We start from the raw sequence: 21,449 nt of genomic DNA, 5'->3' as shown, positions 1-21,449 counted from the left end.
CACAATACCATTGTCCAGCGAGAGCCAAGAAGAACCTTTTAGTGCTAAAATTAGGATAATTTAGGAGGAGATGAGAGGGAAAACATCCTAAAGTCAGAGCCAGGAACAGAAAACAACCAGCCAGGCTCATCAAGCGAGACAGGCCGTCACAGTCACTTAGCAGCATCCCAGGAAACATCTCGTCAGGAGGAGATGAATCAAAGTTCACGGTGGTGCAGTCAGGAATACAGCAGAACCTTATAGGGTCAGGGTTATAAGAGTGGCGTAGCTCGAGTTTGTGCTGCGCTTCAATCTGCCGCCCTCCAACATATCTGAATATGTTAACCTATTTAAATAGAAAATTTAAATGACACATAGAGAAAAATTAAGTTACATTTTGCATAGATTTATTCATATACAAGGGGTCCTCGGGTTATAACGTCTCAACGTACGACGTTTCGAGTTTACAACACTCACTCCCATAAAAACTTTAAAAAATTGAGACGTGAGAAGGAATAAAGGTAAGGATTTTTTTTTTACACTCATTTTTTCTGTTACTACAGTACAGTGTACAGTACAGTATATTTATGTCCTTTTCCTTTTTCTGTGGCTTAGTTGTGTTTTTATGTTCTAGATTATGATTTTGCAAATGTGTTAAGATAGGTAAGTGACTTAGGGTGTGTTTCGACTTACACCAAAATTCGGGCTACATCACTGTTGTAGGAATGGAACTGTGTCGTAACCCGAGGACCCCCTGTATAGAGAAACAGCAATAATTTTTCACATATAATTATTTATAAGCATCAACTAGACAAGAATATTGTATAGACGCACAGATAAGCCGTGTTCTAATTATTAATTTAATATAATTACGCTGCGAAAACCGGAACCAGTGTAGTGTACAAGTGATAGATAGGTGGGGATGTTTTCTGCACAGAGCAAGAACACATTCAGATTGATAACAAAACAAAATTATAAATTGTAAATTAGTTGTTTATCTTCCTAGAAATGATTATCGGTGTATTGTTTATGTTTATTTTTGTTATTGCCCCATAAATTTCAACTGCTGTGTCTGAACATTATTTTTGAAGCATTTGTGGATAAAAATCAAAGAATTTTACTTTTTGCATTCATGAGTGATATTTTTCCGAACCCTGCTGCTTACACACGAATTGTACTGAGCCTTTTGGACAATAATATCGCCCCCCCCTCCGCCCACCCCTAGCTACACCACTGGGTTATAATGCAGGATTGCAAGTTGGGGCACTTGGGTGGAAATTTGCACCATCGCTTCATTTGAAGAACAAACAAAGTAAAAAAGGAACAATGACAGACCTTTAACAGTATGTGTCATGCTGTAATCATGGAGAAAACAGGCTGGATCTGCTTTGGAATGTTAAATGCCTAAAAAAGTAAACTGGTGGCACAAATGAGCAGATCTGATTTATCGTATACCCACCTACAAGCTTGATATCAGATGGCCACTTCTTTATCATCATTAGCCAAAGCAGAATGTCTTGTGTGTGTTTGGGGAGGTTATAATATTTCTTATTTTTTTCCTTTAGCTTCTTATTTTCTCCTTGTGGACAAATAAATTGCATTCTATTATACAGTGCCTTTCCTATTTATCTATCAATTAGGTAACCTGTTCCCTATATTGAAAACACATAGTTTTATATTTGTCAGAAATGTACTGTTAAGCTGCTTCCATTGGCATCATTGTGTTCTTATTAAACTAACCCAGCTTAAATGAATGATAATTCTAAACACTTGTCAAAACTCCCATCTCTATTTGCTTAAGATGAAGACTCGCCTCCTTCCATCTTTCCTCTCAGCTAATGCTCTGCTGTCCTGGTATCGGGCCTGTGGGCCCTCTCTGGACTTGTTCGTTGTAATGTGGAGTCCACACAGTGTTCCAGATGTGGCCTAAGGAGTATTTTATCCAGTTTAAGAATAATGGCACATAAAAAGCATGGCATAAATGAGCATTCTATTGGCCTTTTTGACCAGCTCTGTTTATAGTTTGCTGGGTCCATGTGGATTGTCAAGCCTCTCTTATAAGGCAAACTTTCCAGCCTCTGAACCCCTATTGTGCAATATCAAATATTTTTTACTTTCTCCATGTAAAACTTCACATGTACTGTATGTCTGTTATGGGTAATACACTCCATAACCAATCAAATGTGACACCGGCTAAATTAAGGTTATGAAGCTTGATTCATTCATTGGGTGTGCAAGGAGTCGGTCATAAATGTTGAGGCAGTCAGAGTGATGGAAAGCCATCTCTGCAGGCCCTTTTAATGTCCTGAATATTTAGATGCTCCTGACAACAAAGCGTTCTTGAATTGTTCCCGACTGTGTGTTTGTGAAATTAATAGGTCACTGCAAATTGCCCCACATAAGTAATGTATTGCTGTCAGCTTGGGGTCAAGCTCCTGTGTCCCTGACATAGATTAACTAGGTTGTATGATGGATGGATCAGCACGTTTATATCATATTTGATGTATATTGAAGAAAAAAAAAGAAGAAGAAAATAGTGGGCCAGTTCTCAGGTGATGCAAAATCCTAAATCCCAGTCACATTTAGAATGACTGACATGATCAGTCTTGCTTTAAGCCCACATCACCTTAGACGACTTTTCCAGTGGTTTTCAGTCATAGCCTTCATTTACATAATTTTAACCAGTTGGAGGCAGTCAGGGGTGCACACCTGTGAGACCATTCATCTAATGTGACAAACCCAACGACTGAGCTCAACTAGCCTGCGACTGGCCAGGATAAAATCAAATGGGTTTGATTTTCTCGTTAGTCATTGGAGGGGCCGGGCTTTGTATGCAGGAGAGCTGATAAACCAATTAATGCTCATCAAGAAAAAACATTGGATAGAATGTAGGACATGCATGGTTTGAACCTCACAAATAGAAGAGAAGCTCATCTGTCTGATGTGTCATGTATGAAAACAAAATGGAAAAAAAAAAGAATTAAAGGGCAGAGACTGCGACTGAACACATTACTTACCGCACACAACTGGTACAGCACTGGCTGCAGACCATGGAAAACAGAAGAGAAGCTCGTCTGTCTGATGTCTCATATTTTCACACACCATAACAGAATTAAAAAGAAATAAAGGGCAGAGATTGCTGCTGAGCTCGTTGCACCTATTAACCCTATGCAGGGCGGGGGCTCTATCAGGGAGTACGCTATTGGCTGTCAAGAAAAGGGGCGGGCACGGCCGTGTTCTGAGATTGGCGCTCAGTCAGTAAATGTGACATGGGATGTGATTGTCAGTCGTGTAAACTGACATGGTGCAGCGACGAGATTAGAGATTGTGACTGGCAAATCTGACATGCCCCATGACAAAAAGTCATGTAATGTGACATTGGCTTCAGTAGCAAAAACGCATGTGCTGACAAGATACGACTGCAGTGAACAATCACAGGGCATCTCTTTTGAATTAAGTATCATCTCCTGTACTTCCTTAAGAAGAGGTAAATTTCAGTCAGATTGATCAAGAATTCATGCATTTAATTAAACACTTTGACAGAGAAGCAGCCGGTCACATGTGGCGTAACGCTTTGGTCCCTTTTGTATTCTTATTGATTTTCCTGTGAGACAGCAGGCCTCACATCTGTGCATCCAAACTCTACAGCTGAGTAGCTAAGGGGATTTGAGAGAAGATGCTGGGGACTGAACGGCTCGAAAAGCAGGTGGTGAAGAGAAGTGACATCTGTGCTTTGTTCTGCCTTATATTATGATGCCAAATGAGATACAGAGTGTGGTAATTCATTCTATTCCTTCTGTCCCTCCAGCACTGACATTAGCATGAACAATTGGTTTCCTTAGCTCGTCTAAAAAGAAAGTAATCAGTGCCAGCCTGAATCGGAGATCTTCAATAAGTAGGATCAAATGCCACAATTAAGTCTTTCTAATATTTTGGCCTTTCTGTTTCCAAGTCCTGGGTTTGCTTCCCAGGTCCTCCCTGCGTGGAGTTTGCATGTTCTCCCCGTGTCAGCGTGGGTTTCCTCCCACAGTCCAAAGACATGCAGGTTAGGTGCATTGGCGATCCTAAATTGTCCCTAGTGTGTGTATGTGTGTGGGTGTGCCCTGTGGTGGGCTGGGATTGGCTCTAGCAGACCCCCGTGACCCTGTGTTAGGATATAGAGGGTTAAACAATGACTGACTGACTGTTTTGTTTCCAAGTGTCCAACATCCCTGCTTTACTCTGAAGGTCAAATAAAGGAGAAGTTTGGTATTTTTGTTCTTCACAATCATGGTATACACCAACCTGGAGCATTCAATTTGGATGGCAAAAAAATAAATAAAAATGTGATTAATGAAGAGCGTAACTAGAAAGGAGTGTAGGAGTCTTGGCTGAGTATCACAAATGATTTGGCTTACTTGTGCCCATCCCTTGCTTTTGTAACATTTACTGTATTTCCATCCCGGCCCATTGGTCAGGCTTGATAGATTATGTTCAACAGTTAATTGTGCTGAAACTGTTCCTGGGAATATAAAAAGAGTGGCATTATCTGCTAAGATACTGCTTGAGCTGGCAGCCTGAGCACATGTTTTGATGTGATTAGTGCAGAGAAAAGAGCCAGAGCAGCACATTCCAAGGTGGGAAAGCCCAAAGTGCTGATAACCAGACACTGATAAGACCGCCTTGTTCAGGAGAGGTATGAGCATAAAGTGAACTAGTGGGCATTAAGTCCACCATGTGTGTTGGAATGAGCCTGAACGGTGGCAACATGGCTGGTCTAGATGGGGCCTCTATACACTTAGGGGTAACAGTATTGAGTCAATCAGGTATAGAGCAAAGTAAAGGCCATCGAGACAGTGGAAACAGCACGCCGACATTAATAAACATCGCCAAGTGAGCCATGACCCCCCCAGAAATGACAAGCAGCTCACTAGAGTCCATACAGACAGCCCACCGCTGGGTACAGCTGTGCTGGACTGGGACACCATTGGGATTGGCCCAGTGCAGATGTGTATGTGTGGACTGGCGCCATGTTCAGGGCTGTTGTCTGAAAAATCAAAGTTATGGACACAAAGTAAACTCAGCATCGGGTGCAGTATGTACAGTAAATAACTTTTTGCCTATTTTGTTTTTTCAAATATTGACATCACATAAGCAGTTAGTTTACGTGCAGTGAGGTGCAAATCTTTCAAATCAGTGCCGAAAGACGTCCCGACATCGCCTAAAGAAAATCTAATCATTTCACTGTACAATGGCAGGACCTTTAGACCCAGTGTGGTTTAGAAATGTGCAGAAGCGCGATAACACCGACAGACTCAACGTTATCCTGTGATAGGCTGCAGTTCCCCAAAATTGGTTTTACAGGGTTGTTATTGTCACTTGTACAGAGTTCTGTGGATTTGAACTTTCAGTGCTAATCAACATTTAACACCTCGCCTCTCTTTGCTGCCATCATTCGTGAGTATGGCTACCTTACCTTGAAGCTTCTATCTTCCATACCAGAAATCCTTTGTCTTCCTTCCCTGAAAATTTTCAGAATACTTTTGTTATAACCAAACAGCATTAAATGATATATAAAATACTGTAACGTATGTTATTCCTTCAGTCATTTTCAGTAACAACACTAACAGGTTTGCTTATTTTCTTCAGATCACTTGCATTAAAAGGAGTCCGGTAAGTCAGAGTCCCGTTCAACAATAACGTACAAAACGTCATCCGTGGAGTATTTTGCTCTGCGCATTCACTTCGCTCTCTCTCACCAGATGTCGATGCCATTTTGGCCGTTGTTTGCTCTTTGCTGCTCACGAGAGTGCAGGGAATCAAAGTCACATCAGCCGGGCGAACTTTTCTTCTAGCAAAGAGAGTTCAAATGTAATTTAACGGCAGGTTTTGTGCGACATTTACAGCCGATTTATTGCCTTCTACCCCTAGATGTCAACTTTCCTTCTAGCAAAGAGTGTCGAACTTTAACGCAACAGCAGGTTTTGTCGACGTTTACAGCCGATTTATTGCCTTCTACCCCTAGATGTCGACTAATGGTGACATCCGCCCTCCACCACTTGTGTCGTCACAAGTCGACATCCGCTCTAAAAGAGTTAAGACATCTCACTGGAAATGATGTCCATGTTCCACGCTAAGTGAGGTGTATGCCTCACAGGGGTCCTTATGTGCTACAAATCACAATACTGTGTGGGAAGTCTAGATGTGAACTCAATATGGCAGGTTGGTGTCCTCCCAGTGGGGGGGGGTACAGATAGACACTGCAGAGCCACATGGGGGCACATTGAGTAGTGCTGCTACCTCACAGATCCACTCTCTCCTGCACGTGTCTGCCGTCTGTGTGGAGTTTGTATGCTCTTTGTGTGTCGATGTGTGGTTTCTTCTGGTGTATTTTTTGTCTCCCATGTTTCCAAAGAAAAGTGTTAAATGAATGGTTGATTCTTAATTGGCCCTTTGATGAACTGGCTGCCAGCCCATGGCTGTTTCTTGCCTTATGCTGCCAAGATTTAGCTCTTCTGACCCTGAATTGGATTAATCACATATGTCATGTTACCGTACTCCATGATGTTTTAAGAACTCTTTACTGTCACTGTAGGCTATATAGAGTATACTAATGCAGTGAACTGATTTGCTAAGTGAATATTACACCAGAATTTGGCCAATGACTATTAGAAACAATCCCGATAGTAAACATGAGCTAAGAAAGACAGAGAAAACATCTCAGCACATCTGAGTCACCAGTGGAGCCGCTGTATTTCTTGGCTATGTTAGACTTGCTGGGGTTGTGTCCATTTTCTTTGGGCTATTGTGTAGGACATGCTACAAATCTTGCTCTTCTACATCTTTTGAAGTGGCAGAAAAACACAGTCATAAATCAAGAGCTGTGAACTCAGCTATAAAGAGAAGTCATTATCTTTACTGATGTCATCATCTCATTTATGTTTACCCGGGAGTGAGTTAATAATTAGCACTGCGAGTAGGGGGAGAGGACAGCTCAGCATCTCCAGCAGGTTGGCGGAGAGGCTGGCACACAGCTTAAAGTGACTGGGGTCCCCAAAAGATTTCAAAGGAGGCAGCTGCAAGCATACTGGGATGATTTTGAGGGTACGGCTTCTTTAAGAGACTTGTTTGCAGTCTTAGGTTAATGCTAAATCGCTCTCAGACTGAAGTGGCAGAGTCCACAGAAGTCAAAACTGGCTCTTTACAATAATCTCCTTATGCAACTGCAGTCTCAGAGAGAACTCAAGACTCAGCCACATCCTCGCAATGAGGACTAAGCTGGATTTCTGCTGTGGTCCTGTCTTACCAAAATAAACTACGTCTGACACATGGTAGGTGTATACTCTCGCAGACAGGATTATCAATCTGTGTATGTATAGTTCCACAGACAACAGGCCCCAAAAAAGAAAGACACCATGTTGACTTCTGGTTTAAGAAATCAGAATAAAGCTGACTTCCACTTTGACCTCCAGTATCGCCTAAAGAAACAGGTCAGCCTACCTCTTTGACTAGAGTCTCACACAAAAAAAAAAAAAATGGAAGCCAGTTTCCTTTATGAGTGCAGGCTCACAGCCAACACTAGGCCTTACTGAGCTTTGTACATGCAAACAGGACGGACAAGAAAAATTAATCTAAGCTAATTTTATATGAACACTCTTTCAAGTGATAACTGCAAATAAGACCACTTGGAGACAAACCTCGACTTAATGTTGACCTTTGACCTCATTCAATACGATAAAAGATAAATACCCAGGTCAGCCAGAACTGGATTTTTTTTTTTGTGGCCACGATTTATCTTTTTCCGTGATGAGTTTAGTTTGCTTTTAATATTCAAGAAAAAAATATGGTTCAAATTGTTAATCAACATAAACTTGACACTTCTCCTAGAATGCCCACCACAAATTCATATGAATGCAACGCAGTGAGAAGGTGAGACAGTCTCACCTTCCGAAAATTACCAAAGCAGGTGAACGTGCCACCATCCCTACTTTATTCCCTGTCTGGCTAGTCTCACACTAGACACTAGGCTATACTTATGCCTTCAAATGCAGCACTACACCTCAATCTAACGCTGACTGTGGATTAATGAAGAAAGACGGACCTCCACTGCGGACACAGACACTACGTCCGTCTCCCATACTGACCACAGTTGAACAGTTAGGTCTGAGTATGACTCCCAATGTGACTGCAGTTTCACAGAAAGGAGTAGGCCACATTTACATTGTGACTGTAGGTCTGCAGAAAAACAAATCAAGCCCAGCATCCTCTACAGCAGCGCTTCCCAAACTCAGTCAGTTCGGACCACATTAGCAACTCTTATTAATAACAAAAATATGTGCATTCACAACTCTACGCCCCCCCATAATCCAGATTTCAATATACAAAGTGCATATTAGAGTGCCATTGAACCTAAGAGGGGATACCCCCCCCCATTATTCACCACGCATATCTAAGGAGCACTAGCAATTGTTTTTTTTTCTGCTTTTGGCATTGGATAAAGTAATTATTAGTGGTGGACCCCCATAATTTTAGTCCCATCCAAACTATTCAAATGATGTGGGTATTTATATAATCAGTCTTTATTTAAATGGAATTTTTTACAAAAAGTGAAAATCTCTATAATCTTTACTGAGGTGTGACTCCATAAAAAGTAACCTACATGAGCAATTTGAGCAGGACTAAAATGACAATGTAATGATATTTAGTTTACCTCCTGGTGTAAAACTAATCCTGTCCACATAGGGCTAGAAACTAGAACTAATTCAGTGTACAAGGTTAGATCAAAAAATAAGGACAATTTGAAAATTACAAGATAAGTGTAGCAGATAGAAGCTGACTTAATACAACATGCTCATGGTGGCTCATGGGTAATTTGAAAATGCAGAGTGTAACTCTCTGCCATCAGTCTAGTTGAAGCCAAGCTCAAATGAACATGGATGCTCCGCTGCAGGGCTGCCCCATTGATGAACACCACACCATAATGAGATTTCATTGGGCAGAAGGAGTGAAACCTGCTGAAATTCACCGAAGGACGTTGGCTCAGTACGGAAGTGAAAACTGCACAGCTCAATGAAAAGTTTATGAATGGGTAGAAAAGTTTAAAGCGGGAAGAGCAAGTGTAACAGACGAAGGGAGAACTGGTCGACCATCGACATCATGCATAGATAGATAGATAGATAGATAGATAGATAGATAGATAGATAGATAGATAGATAGATAGATAGATAGATAGATACTTTATTAATCCCAAGCATACAAGCCTACACTGACATGGCCTTCTTCAAAGAAGACCAGCAGATTACATTGTCAGCAGTTACTGCACATTTGGACGTCAGCTATAGATCTGCTCATGCCATACTGCATGAATACCTGGGGTACCGTAACGTTTGTGCAAGATGGGTACCCACAAAGAGCTCACTGATCTACACAAGCCAACATCCTTCAGTGACTTTCAGGAGGTTTCACTCCCTTTGTCTAAAGGAATCTCACTATGGCGTGTTATTCAACAAATGGGGCAATCCTGCAGCACAAAGTCCATGTTCGTTTGAACTTGGCTTGAAGAACATAAGAAATTTGACAAACGACGGGAGACCATGCAGTCCATCAGGCCTGTTTGTTTACCTAATAGCTAAGCTGTCCCAATATCTCATCCAGAGTTTTCTTAAAGGTTATGAAGGTTTCTGCTTCAACTCCATGTCTCAGCAGTTTGTTCCAAAGTCCCACAACTCTGTGTGTAAAGAAGTGCTTCCTGGCTTCAGTCTTAAATGCACTTCAACTAGGGACCCCCTTTGGCTACAGGTTTTTGTTCCAACCGGAAACCTAATCAGTGACAACATCTGATAGCACTGAGCTCATTGAATTAGCTGAGATTATTTTTCTCTTATTCTACATTCAGAAAAGCACAGCAGCATGATTTTTACATTTATAAGACATTTAGAAATATTTCTGCTTTTGCTATCGATTTGAATGCTTAACTCTCTTTTGTTGATTTCATTATATTTTGCTCTTTCTCTGTGCAGTTTTTCCCCTTTGTTGTATCTTAATGACAATTAAAAACGAGCAGAGCAGACACGCAGGCAAACAACACTGAATAATTAAAGGCTGCAACTACTTTAACATCAGACCCACTAATTAGTAAATAATGGATCAATTAAACAATTAGAACACCTAGAAAAGTAGAATGAAAATCAAGATGAAAAAGAAAAAAAAATACATCATTCCTATATAACTGCTTGGTACATTGGTCTCCAGGCTACAAAAAGGACATAGCAGCACTAGAAAAGGTCCAGAGATGAACGACTAGGCTGAGTCCAGGGCTACAGGGGATGAATTATGAGGAAATATTAAAAGAGCTGAGCCTTTACAGTTTAAGCAAAAGAAGATTAAGAGGTGACCTGACTGAATTGTTTAAAATTATGAAGGGAATTAGTACAGTGGATCAAGACTGTTATTTTAAAATGAGTTCATCAAGAACACGGGGACACAGCTGGAAACTTGTTAAGGGTAAATTTCACACAAACATTTGGAAGTTTTTCTTTACACAAAGAACGATAGACACTTGGAATAAGCGACCAAGTAGTGTGGCAGACAGTAAGACTTGATGTGTTTTTGGAAGAAATAAGTGGATAGTACTGGCGAGCTTTGATGGGCTGAATGGCCTGTTCTCATCTAGAATGTTCTAATGCTTTATATATATATATATATATATGCAGGTTGCTGGCCAACCACAAGCGTTACCTGGTAGGTAACCACCCATACAATCAGATTGTGACACAGACTTCGAATGCCATGAATATATATATATATATATATATTGTGAAGGATTGCCGGCTTTCTACTCCGGCCCTCACCCCCAGGCCGCCAGGAGGAGCTCTCCCGACAGCATGAACGTGCCCCGAATTCCAGCAGGGCATCATGGACTCTGTAGTTTATATGCACAGCCCTGCTGGATACCATGGGGGCCTCCAGGAGTCGCTGTAGGGAGGTTGTCGGACTCTTATGTGCCCTATAACCCGGAGGTGCGTCAAGATCACATGACAGGAAGAAACGACGTGCCTCCGGGGTAAAGAAGAGTTTTTATATGACCCGGAAGTGTTCCTAGTCACGTGGGCGGAGAGGACGAAACACTTCCGGATCAGGACTATAAAAGGACTATGGGAAATCCCAGATGGCGAGCTGAGCTGGGTGGAAGGGTGGCAAAGCGTCTGGGAGTGTGGAGGATTGATTATTGTATATTATTGAGTATTGTGGAGAGGAGGGTGCTTTGTGCACTTTATTATTAAAATAAATATTCATATTTGGACTTTTACCAGGTGTCTGGAGTCGAGTCTGAGGGTTCAAGGGGTCACGGAGACCTCAAACTATCACAATATATATATATATATATATATATATATATATATATATATATATATATATATATATATACACATATACATATATATATATAATTTACCAAACTTAGTTTTCTAATTTCTGTATTGTTCCCAAAACACAGAACTTGGGAAATAACACATCACTTAATTAGCCCAGGAGTCCAATTAAAAACAGACGCTGTTTGGAACAAAAACCTGCAGCCACAGGGGGGGACAGGACAGAGGTTGGGAAACACTGAACTAGATTAAGAGTTGCTGTGCTGTGCGTGTTCAAACTACCTATAAGCCATCGGGAATGTGTTGTATTGCGTCAGCTTCAATCCGTTATGGTTACTGCATCATTTTCAAAATTGCCTTTACTTTTCGATTTACCCTTGTAGTTTAGTAAAGACCATCAGAACCCGACTTGTGAATACAATTTAACAGACACTTGACCCGAGTCCACAATTCACTGTGCTTTAGCATAGTTTAAAAAAAAAATCTTTAGTAGGAAACCCCTTCAGCATAAAAAATGTGAGCTTTTAATATCTTTAATATCACATAGCCTCAAATCATGCAACTGATCTACAGGTGATACCTTCTTCAGAATATCAGAATCATTTCTGACAGTATCCAAACAATACAAGGGGGTGAATACTAGAGCAGCCCAGAGACGTCATTTGCAGAAGCTCTTGTACTCTTGAGTGCTACACAGCTTTAGAACTACTGCCTGCAACAAGCCCATTTCAATGAGGACTCGAAAAGCTGAAGGCCACAGCTAGGCCCGGAGGTAAGTCAGATGACGTAAACCTTCCTGAAGCTCGTCTGCTCGGTGACTGTAGTCTTAACACCACATCAGACTCCTCTGTCGTCTGCCATCTCACAAACACTAAGCCAGGCGTTATCTTTGTTCACTTTCATAGCAGGCCCACTTGCACCTGAGTGCTCTCCAATTTGTTGTTTCAAAGAACACAACAGGAAATGCAGTGACGCTGCGGTTTCCCATCGATAGACAACGCTGTTGTAACCGGGCGTTAAGCAATTATGGAATTTCAGCACTTAGAGATTTGGGTTCCCAGTTTCATTTGTGATGTGCTGAACTCTGGCCCTTTTTTTCCTTTGCAAAGCAGAAGCAAACATGCCTGGCTTATTGTCCGAGTCAGCAGCTGACTTCCTTTGCCACTCTCAGAAGAATTTAGCTAACCTCAGCGAGGCGGGTGGGGGGGGGGGGAGTTTTGTTTAAACCTCCTGTTTTTCTGTAGTAGTGTTGTTTGGACTTGCCCTGCTTAAGACGCGCAGCAGGACAGACACACGAAGAATGCCAGCACCTTAATTATGTGTATGAGGGAGAGGTAATGGGCGAGACCTCCTACACCAGGGGTGTCCAACTCCGATCCCGGTGGGCTGTAGTTTTTCATTCTAACCCTTTTCTTAATTAGCGACCAGTTTTTACTGCTAATTAACTTCTTTAGCCCTAATGTTTCCTGACTTACTATATTAAGACTCAGACCCCTTAACTGTCTCTTTTTTCCTTTGTTAGCAGCCAAATAATAATGTGTTACAAAACGAGCCAACGCATGACTAGCTAACCAGTGTCAATCAAACAATATCTGGAAAGAAAGAAAGAAAGAAAGAAAGAAAGAAAGAAAGAAAGAAAGAAAGAAAGAAAGAAAGTTCTAATAACGTTGATCTCTTCAGGTTCACAAAACACAAAAAAAAAGGTTTTGGAAATGTCTGCTACAGCAGAATGAGAGCACAAAACAAGGCATGGAATTAAAGAACGGGTTTAATGAACAACAAGAGTCGGCTTCTAATGAAGAACCTGGTTGGATTCTGAGGTCATGACTTAGCTGGTCATTTGTTAGCTCATTTCACATTTCATTTTTTCTTGGCTGCCAATTAAGGGCAAAGAAAACAATTCAGTGGCAAGAATGTTAAAAAAAACAAAACAAAGTCATTAAAATGAAGAGAAAAAAAAAGTCAATCAGTGGCAGAAATTGGTCACCGATTATAAAAGAAAACCTGCAGCTGCTGAGGCCCGCCATCAACAGTCTTGGGGACCCCTGCACTACGCATTAAGTTTTTGCTCAGACAGTGGCCAACTTGGACACCGACTACTTTAATCTGTCCAGCGTCTTCTCGTATGCCAGTCTGCTACAAAGGTCAGTGGGCTGGCAGCATGTTCTGGTTACTAATAATATTTAGGTTTTACTGTATATAAACAGTGTGTTTACATACATAATTTCAATGAATCTTACCTAATATCTAAGAGAATACAAAGGGTTTATGCTGTATAACTGTGCGGGAAATGTTTATAAGAGTGTGGGAGAGTTTAAGGGCTTAAAATATATAAAAATAACCATATGATCATATGGTTTTTACTTCGCGGATTTTCACCTTTCGCGGGGGGTTCTGGAACGCAACCCCCGCGATCGAGAAGGGATTACTGTACTTTAATCTGTCCAGCGTCTTCTCGCTTGCCAGTCTGCTACAAAGGTCTGGGGGGCTGGCAGACGTTCTGGTTACCAATACTTGATTCTGAAGCCACAGTCAGTGCCCCGAATCCCACTGTGTCGCCACAAGTGACGTGACCTAAACAATGTGTAGTTTAAGAGACTTCACCATAAAAAGTGTTTCAAAAAGACAGTAATGTGCTGAAAGCCCCAGTATTGTCCAAATTTAGCTAGAAATGAGCTCTATGTCAGTGCAGTACACTTTCTTTGAACTTTTAAACTGGGCTTCTCTTGCATGAAACAACCTGCCAGCCAAGTGGAGTGGCATCAGAATAGTCAGGGTAAAAAATAACACGCATGTCTGTAGAGAGAACTGAAACTGCAGAGTCCAGCAAGAGCCAAAAGACGGAAGGGAAAAAAAAATCTGATGACGGATCGTCAGGCGTAATCCCAGGGCACTAAATGTCACCACAAGCAAGAGCGTCAATCGGGAACTGATGCAGTTGTAGAATCGGTGAAGACAGGACAAATGGGAATTGGCACCATTTAAAAAAAAAATCCAAAGGGTAGACAGAATTCCAGCTTTCAATCATTATGGTCAGGGTGATACAAAATAGGGTCTCTATGAGGCGAGACCAACAATAACTCAAGACCACCTGCCCCAGCTGTGGAATGCAAATGCAGTGGACACTCTTAAGTAGTCAGCCGTGAACTTTAAACCGGCTAAAGGTGAAGGTTTGCACCGTGAAACAACAAAGCTACTACTTGTGGGGAAAAAACTTAACTAAGAAAACAAAATTTTAAAAACTGAGGAGAGACAAACTGTTCTGCCAAGCTCATTTGGCTGTAGAATAACTCAGCCATTCTTTTATTTTATTTCAACTGCCTGGCTGATTTGTCTGACTACGTATCTTGCTGGTTTGTTGGAATCTCACGAGCTTTTGAAGGTTGAGTGCACTTCTCCTTAATTTAAACCTCTGTCCTTGGATTTTGTCATCATCTTTTTCTCTTATAACATTATTCTGCACTGTACTGTGTGCACACAGTTGACGTATACAGTATGTGTCGACTGTGATAAATGAGCATTAAGGTACAGCTTGTACATCAAAGTGCAGTAAAGCTGCCAGGAAGTCCACCAAGCAGGCCAATGCCCCACCGATGACAGGTGCCACTTAGTTAAATAGCTATGGGTGTGTGCCAAACGCCACGCAGACTGTGCAATGTTCACTCACTGCTCAATGGCCATGGTAATGTTGTGGAGTACGTGGTCATCTTCTTATGTGCTTCTTAGTGCAGTTACAAATATGAGGCCAATGGTGATCATACTGCCACTCGGACAAGCCTTTCTCCAGGTTTCACCGCCTTGGTCACAAACCTGTTGCTACTCAGATACGCAAACAGTGAGCCATCCAAGCTGACCTATACCAGATAACATCCTGGCATTGTGGAAAAGTGCAAGAAAATAAAAAAATCAATAAACTGAGTCCAAAACTAAGAATCAGGTCAACAACAGATATACACACACGCTGGAAAATATGGTAACCAAAATATGGAGTGGGGGTGGGCATTTTCAGTTGGACCAAACAAGATCCATGTTTAAAAAAAGAATGCATATAGTTAACACCTAATGTAAAAGACGGAAATCTACTTCTACACGTAATATAGAAGGTGGGAGATCCATACGTTTTATCATGAAAGTGTCTGTGAAAGGCATGTTAACTTCTTGAAGGATAAGTTCTGTAGTTTTCTTGTCGATGTTATTTCTTCACAAACATGGTATATATGCCTTTGTCACGTGAAATCGAGTTAAAAAAATTAAGAACTTTTTATAAAGTTAAAAAAATATCTTGCCTGCGGTGGTGCTTTACAATAGAGGCTCTGGGGCATGAAGGAAAAGCTTTAAAAACTTAGCAAATGTATCCATTGTTCAAGCCAAAGCAGTTGTTGAGTGTTGACCCACACTTCCCGTGTTTCCAATGCATGTTCATGACAGCAAAAGGGTTCTGAAAATTCTCATTTTATCGCATATTCCTCGCACTGTTTTTCTTGTGGTAAGAATATGCTTTCTATTCACTCGTGTGAGTTCTCACATAAACACAAAAGTAAATCAATCAAAGCCAAACACGTGGCACAAAAAGTTTACTGTGATTTGGTCTTTTGAGAAGAAACCACACTACTGGGAGGTGAAAGGTTGCTGTGCTGGGAAGTGCTGAGCTGTCGCACACAGCCGGCCTACTTTTTAAATGGTGGAATCTCATAATATTGGTGTTTTTTGTTCAAAACTGACATGTAGAAACTTTTACAATATGAGTGTAATCACAAGAAGCGGATCAATACTTGACAACTGTCTTGGCTTGAAAAATGGACGTATCTGGTAAGCTTTTAAACTTTTCCTCCATGCCCCATAGCTAACAATGTAACGTGCCAGTGCAGGCGAGATATTTTTTTAAAATTTTTACAAAGCACTTAACTTTAAAGCACAATTTTGCATGACAAATGCATATGTTTGTGAAGAAATAACTTTTCACTTCCAAATTACTAAACTTATCCTTTAAGATTCTTTTTATTATTGGTGAAGAACTTAATCACAGAAATGCCTAAAAGATGTCCCTTTGCTTACTAACTTCGTTTCACGACTGCACCCTGCCATACTTAATTTAGGAATCTATATATATTGTCACAAAAGCCACAAAGAGCCATAGCAAGGTTTGGGGCAGCCACCCGTATATTATGTTTCCTGGCTGCAAATCGTCATTTAAATGATAGCACTACTGTGCACAAAACTGAGTTCAAAACAGAACTGAGGGAATAGGTGGAGGCTTTTAAAGGGGAAGACAGCAGTGAGATCAAAGGGGTCGGGCTCATGAAGGTCTTCAGCCATTGGTTCGAGCCTGGACGTGACATCACAGGGGCCGGAGCCGGCAAGGTCTTCTTCCATTGGCTCGGCCCCGGAAGTGACGTCAAGAGGGCCAGGTGGAATCTCCCGTGAATGGTCTGCAGGAAAGGGAGAAAAAGAGTCCGTGCACTCTGCCACGTCCCGGTATGATTCTGAACTGCCCTTACTCGAGCCCTTTAGCTGCCCCCCATGCGCACGTGTGTGACAATATATATAAAAGTCAAATACCACTGACTCACTCATCATGAAATCTCCCAAACCATGAGGACTTGAAATTTGGAATGTAGGTTACCCTTGGCCCATAGGTGCTCGCTAAGAAACGGTTTTAAAAATTTTGAGGTCCAAGCGCGAAATTTCTTATAGTTTTTTAGATCCGTTTGTATGTCTGTCCGCTTTTCACGAGAGAACTACTTAACGGATTTAGATCGGGTTTTTTCTATGATTTGCTTGAACATTCCATTGATTTTGCGACTTTGTCATCACGCTGAGTATGATAGTTCACTTGCGGTACCAATTTATTAGCATGAATCCGAGAGAGACTCATCGGGCTCGGGGAGGGGGGCAGGGCCCTCCTCACTCACGCGTCTGCCTCGGGGTGTAACCTTAATTCCTCTTAGTTAGCGAATGAGAGAAATACTTAACGGAATTAGATCTTTTTTTTTATTTTCTATAATTTGCTTGAACATTCCGGTTGATTTTGTGACTTCTCTCATTGCATTAAGAATCATAGTTCGCATGCAGGAGTGATATATTCACAAAGAGAGGGGCTGCGGGCTGAGGGGAGGGGGAAGAGTGACATCAGGAGTAGAGAGCAGGGCCGGGCCCTCCTCACTGTCCTGTTTCACTAATACGTGGGCGAAGCCGCAGGGGAGGGCTAGTCCTTAATAAGGGCTGGCTACCTTTTGAAAGGATTCAACACTTAACATCTGAATACCTTGCTAATGGCTGAGACCAATCTTCAGCTGTCAGTTTAAGGGTTGGCTACCGTGAAAGGATTTTATAGAAACCTGATCAGGTTACACTAACCTCTGAAGGCCTGGGTTAGTATCCTGCAGAACCTGGAGACACATCTCAATTCCTTATCCAACACTGCTAGTGTCACAGCACACAAGGAAGTTTCAGGGTTATAATACCTAAACCAGGCCTACAAAACACTAGAAGTTAAAACAGAAAAAAACAAACAACCTGAATGTTTTAAATCAGAGTCCATACAGCAGGCATATGACATGAGGCAGTGCAGTTGGCTTTTCACGTGGTGCAGTCTTTATCTTCTTTTTAAGTGCAAGTCAATGCATAGTCTTTTTCATCTTGGGCCAGTTGAGATGCTTGTAGACATCAGGATGTTTCTGGAGGTGGCTAACTTGGCAGAGATATCACAGAATTGCTTCCAAATTCTCTCCATTATATGGTGCCTTGGTTGCCGATTATGCAAAAACTGGCACCAGTTGCATCAACCAAAACTGGACAACTGATCATTTTCAGTGGTCTTGTCACTTGTCAGTAAAGCTACTTTTAGCTAAATACAATAACAGGTTGACTAGAAATGTTCCAAACTTTTATTTCCCAATATTCGTCACTCTTATTTGCAGGTACACCAAGATCCACAATTCCTTCTGAAAACCATGTGCTCACTGACCAATGCTTCTGTCCAGAAAAGGCACTTGCTGTTAAACTCTCCTGTTTAAATATACACAATCAAAAATAATGCCCCATGAGCGTTACAATACGGTTCTGTTTATACAGTTTAGCTCACATAAAAGTTTATTTAAATAGTCCTGTATTTCCGATATTAACACATCACACTAATTAAATATGAGTGTTATTTAACAACTGTAAAAGGCAGTGTTTTTCACCCCAATACAACAAGTGATGACATCTTAAACGGAGCACTCTATGTTGACAGAGGGATGCCATTTCAGACGCCCTAAATGACACAACTGCACTGTCTCTGCTCTGCTGAACTGCTCTTTAAGATGCCCTCTTTTTCTGTGTTTTTTCAGGTCTGCTGACCTTTGTGAACTGTGCCTATGTGAAATGGGGGACCAGGGTTCAGGACCTGTTCACCTATGCCAAAGTCATTGCATTAATAGCAGTCATCATTGCTGGAATAGTGAGGCTTGGCCAAGGTGAGAGCAAATGAGGGATGGGAAAAGGCGTTGCCTTACTTCTTTCTTTCTTTCTTGAATGGTAATACTCTCCTTGACATTAATGTGGAGCCTGTATCTCGAGCAGGGCACACTCAGAACTTTGACAACATGTTTGAAGGCTCATCTCTTGATGCTGGCAACATGGCACTGGCACTATACTCTGCGCTCTTCTCCTACTCCGGCTGGGATACTCTCAACTTTGTCACAGAAGAGATCAAAAATCCAGAGAGGTAACAGATACCAACATTTTAGGGGGTTGGGGGGGTTCTATTTAGTAAAAGCACTATATGTTACCTGACTCCTTAATGTCTTGCCCAGCTTCAAGTCAAATGTGTGTTACTACTTTTCAGGAATCTTCCACTTTCCATTGCTATTTCCATGCCAATCGTGACCATCATCTACCTCCTCACCAATGTGGCCTATTACTGTGTCTTGGACATTCCATCCATCCTAAATAGTGACGCTGTGGCGGTGGTAAGTGTGCAGGGTTCTTGATGTCATCCTGTAGATGTGTGTGGCCAAGATGGATCACCACAGTGTAGTGTAGTTTGAACAGACTGACCAAATTGGATTTATCCAGCACTCTGTTTGAGAGTGACCAAGTATAGAATATAACGACATCATTGTGACAGTTGGCCTAAAAAAAGTAACATATAGCATGATGACAGCACTTAGAAGAAGTGGTGCATGTCATGTAAAAACCAGGCTAACCAATGAAGATGAGACACCACAATAGTCCGAAGTTGGATACGTCACTTGAGTGCTCCTTTGGCTTTTCTTGCAGATCCAAGTTCATTTCCTGTCTGTCCAGAGGGGATAACCTTTTTGGGAAGTGAAATATGTACACAAACAGTATGGAGAGAATAAAGAAATTTGCACACCTCAGTGAATCCCCTCACATTTGTTAACTTAGTGCTTACGTTTATTTATGGTTAGAACCTAATACTCCTGCACATTAAGATTTTTGACCCTTTGGTAACATGGTAAATACGTATCTAAACATTTTTCCCAATTTTGTCATTGCTAGTTTCTTTCATTTTTCGCATTTGATCAACTGAGTAGAGTTAGGATGTTCCTGACACGTCCCCACACTCTCTAGCTAGGAGTTCAGAACCCATCAACTCAGCAAGCTGGTCACATTTTACTGCACTGGTCTAAGGTGCCTGTGTTCACCCAAGCATGTCTGCCCACCCGAATGACGATTCACGTGTGCACTAGCCTGACTTTATTCACATATTCTTGTAAGATGCTAAGGGCCGCTGTTGCCCCTTTCAACCCAACAGACAGACATACTGAACCCAGGGTAAAATCACCAAGAAGGCTTTTAATTATTTTTCTCCTTGTTGTAGTGCCCTGGAGCACCTCTGCCACCATAAACCGGCAATACAATAATAATAAACACAATAAATCAACACAAATCTCTCGTCCACACCTCCCACCATGCTCTGTCCTCTACCTCCCAAGTCCGGCTCACTTGCTGAGTCTCCAACAGTCCTTTATATAGTGTCTGACCTGGAAGTGCTTCAGTTCTTCTGTCCATGTGACTTTCACGGGTCAGCTGGAGAAGTCGAGTCTTCTGTCAGCCCAGAAGTACTTCGGAACTTCTATCCCCGTGAGTCGTACTTCTGGGCTATGGAAATGATACAAGTCCCCATGTCCCCCCTGCAGTTTCTCCTGGTGGCATCCACAGTATCCAGCAGGGTTGAGAAGCCGAACTCCAAATCCCATGGTGCCCTGCAGGAATCCAGGGCACTGCTATGCTGCAGGGAAATCACCATCTGGCGTTTTGGGTGAGGCAGTGTCCTGCGGTAGCTGCTTTCCCCCATCCTTCTCTTCTTTGGACGTCCCGACTGGGTTAAGCAGCCGGCTGTCCGCTACATTGTGTTAAATAAGTTGTTTGAGTACAATGAGCAGAGCCACTGTAAACAAGAAGATCCATATAAACAGCACACTATTTGTTGTCCCCATCACCAAGTTTGTAGACACTGCCAATTTCATTCACAAAAAAACCTGCTGTATCCTCTATTGGCTTCACTGAAAAGATGTTGACCTTGCTGAAACATATTATTGTACTCATTTTAGTCAGCCCCCAGTCACCCCATAACCCTACTATGCTATTCCGGAGTGCTTACTGTAATCATTGTCAGGAAAGAACTGCATGGAGTCGTTCACTAAAAATGTGCAAAACAAATGCCAAGACGAAGAGCAAGTCAAAAACAAAATAGCAAGAGTCAAATACCAGAATGATGAAAACAAAACTTTCAAATAGCATTTGTTAACTGGTTGAACCAGTACCTGGAAACTGAAGGCAAATTGCCTCAAAACAAAAAAACTTGAAAATGCACCTGTCCCCACAAAAACGTCTTTTGCAAGTCTTCTGTTTATGTAATCATCTGCCACAAAAAACAAAACGTTAACATTCACAACTCGAAAATGAACCGTAACTAAAAAGGTCTTTGCCCTTCCGAGCACACACTGAAGAATCTGAAATCTCATATAAAATGTTTCCTGTTGCTCCTGTTGTTAGAAATGCATTGGAAGCACAAAGCTACCAAGAAAAGCCATGTCACTTTGTACATCTGACCAGCATTACACAGAGCAGACTCTTGTCGTGACACATAAATACCTGGACGTTGTGAGT

General features: G+C 41.7%; 1 protein-coding gene across 3 annotated transcripts in view; it reads left to right on the top strand.

Annotated features, from left to right (window-relative positions):
• slc7a7 (solute carrier family 7 member 7) overlaps positions 1–21,449 on the top strand; it is a 39,060-nt gene that overhangs the window by 5,543 nt on the left and 12,068 nt on the right. For all 3 annotated transcript variants that reach the window (XM_028793632.2, XM_051922306.1, XM_051922305.1), the window contains 3 exons: positions 18,662–18,787; positions 18,894–19,038; positions 19,159–19,282. In XM_028793632.2, the coding sequence (XP_028649465.1) occupies positions 18,662–18,787; positions 18,894–19,038; positions 19,159–19,282 (395 nt within the window). The remainder of the gene's footprint in view (positions 1–18,661; positions 18,788–18,893; positions 19,039–19,158; positions 19,283–21,449) is intronic.

The sequence above is a fragment of the Erpetoichthys calabaricus genome, chromosome 2 (genome assembly GCF_900747795.2).
Source record: "Erpetoichthys calabaricus chromosome 2, fErpCal1.3, whole genome shotgun sequence".
NCBI classification, from domain to species: Eukaryota; Metazoa; Chordata; class Cladistia; order Polypteriformes; family Polypteridae; genus Erpetoichthys; species Erpetoichthys calabaricus.
This window is presented reverse-complemented; position numbering and strand designations above follow the sequence as displayed.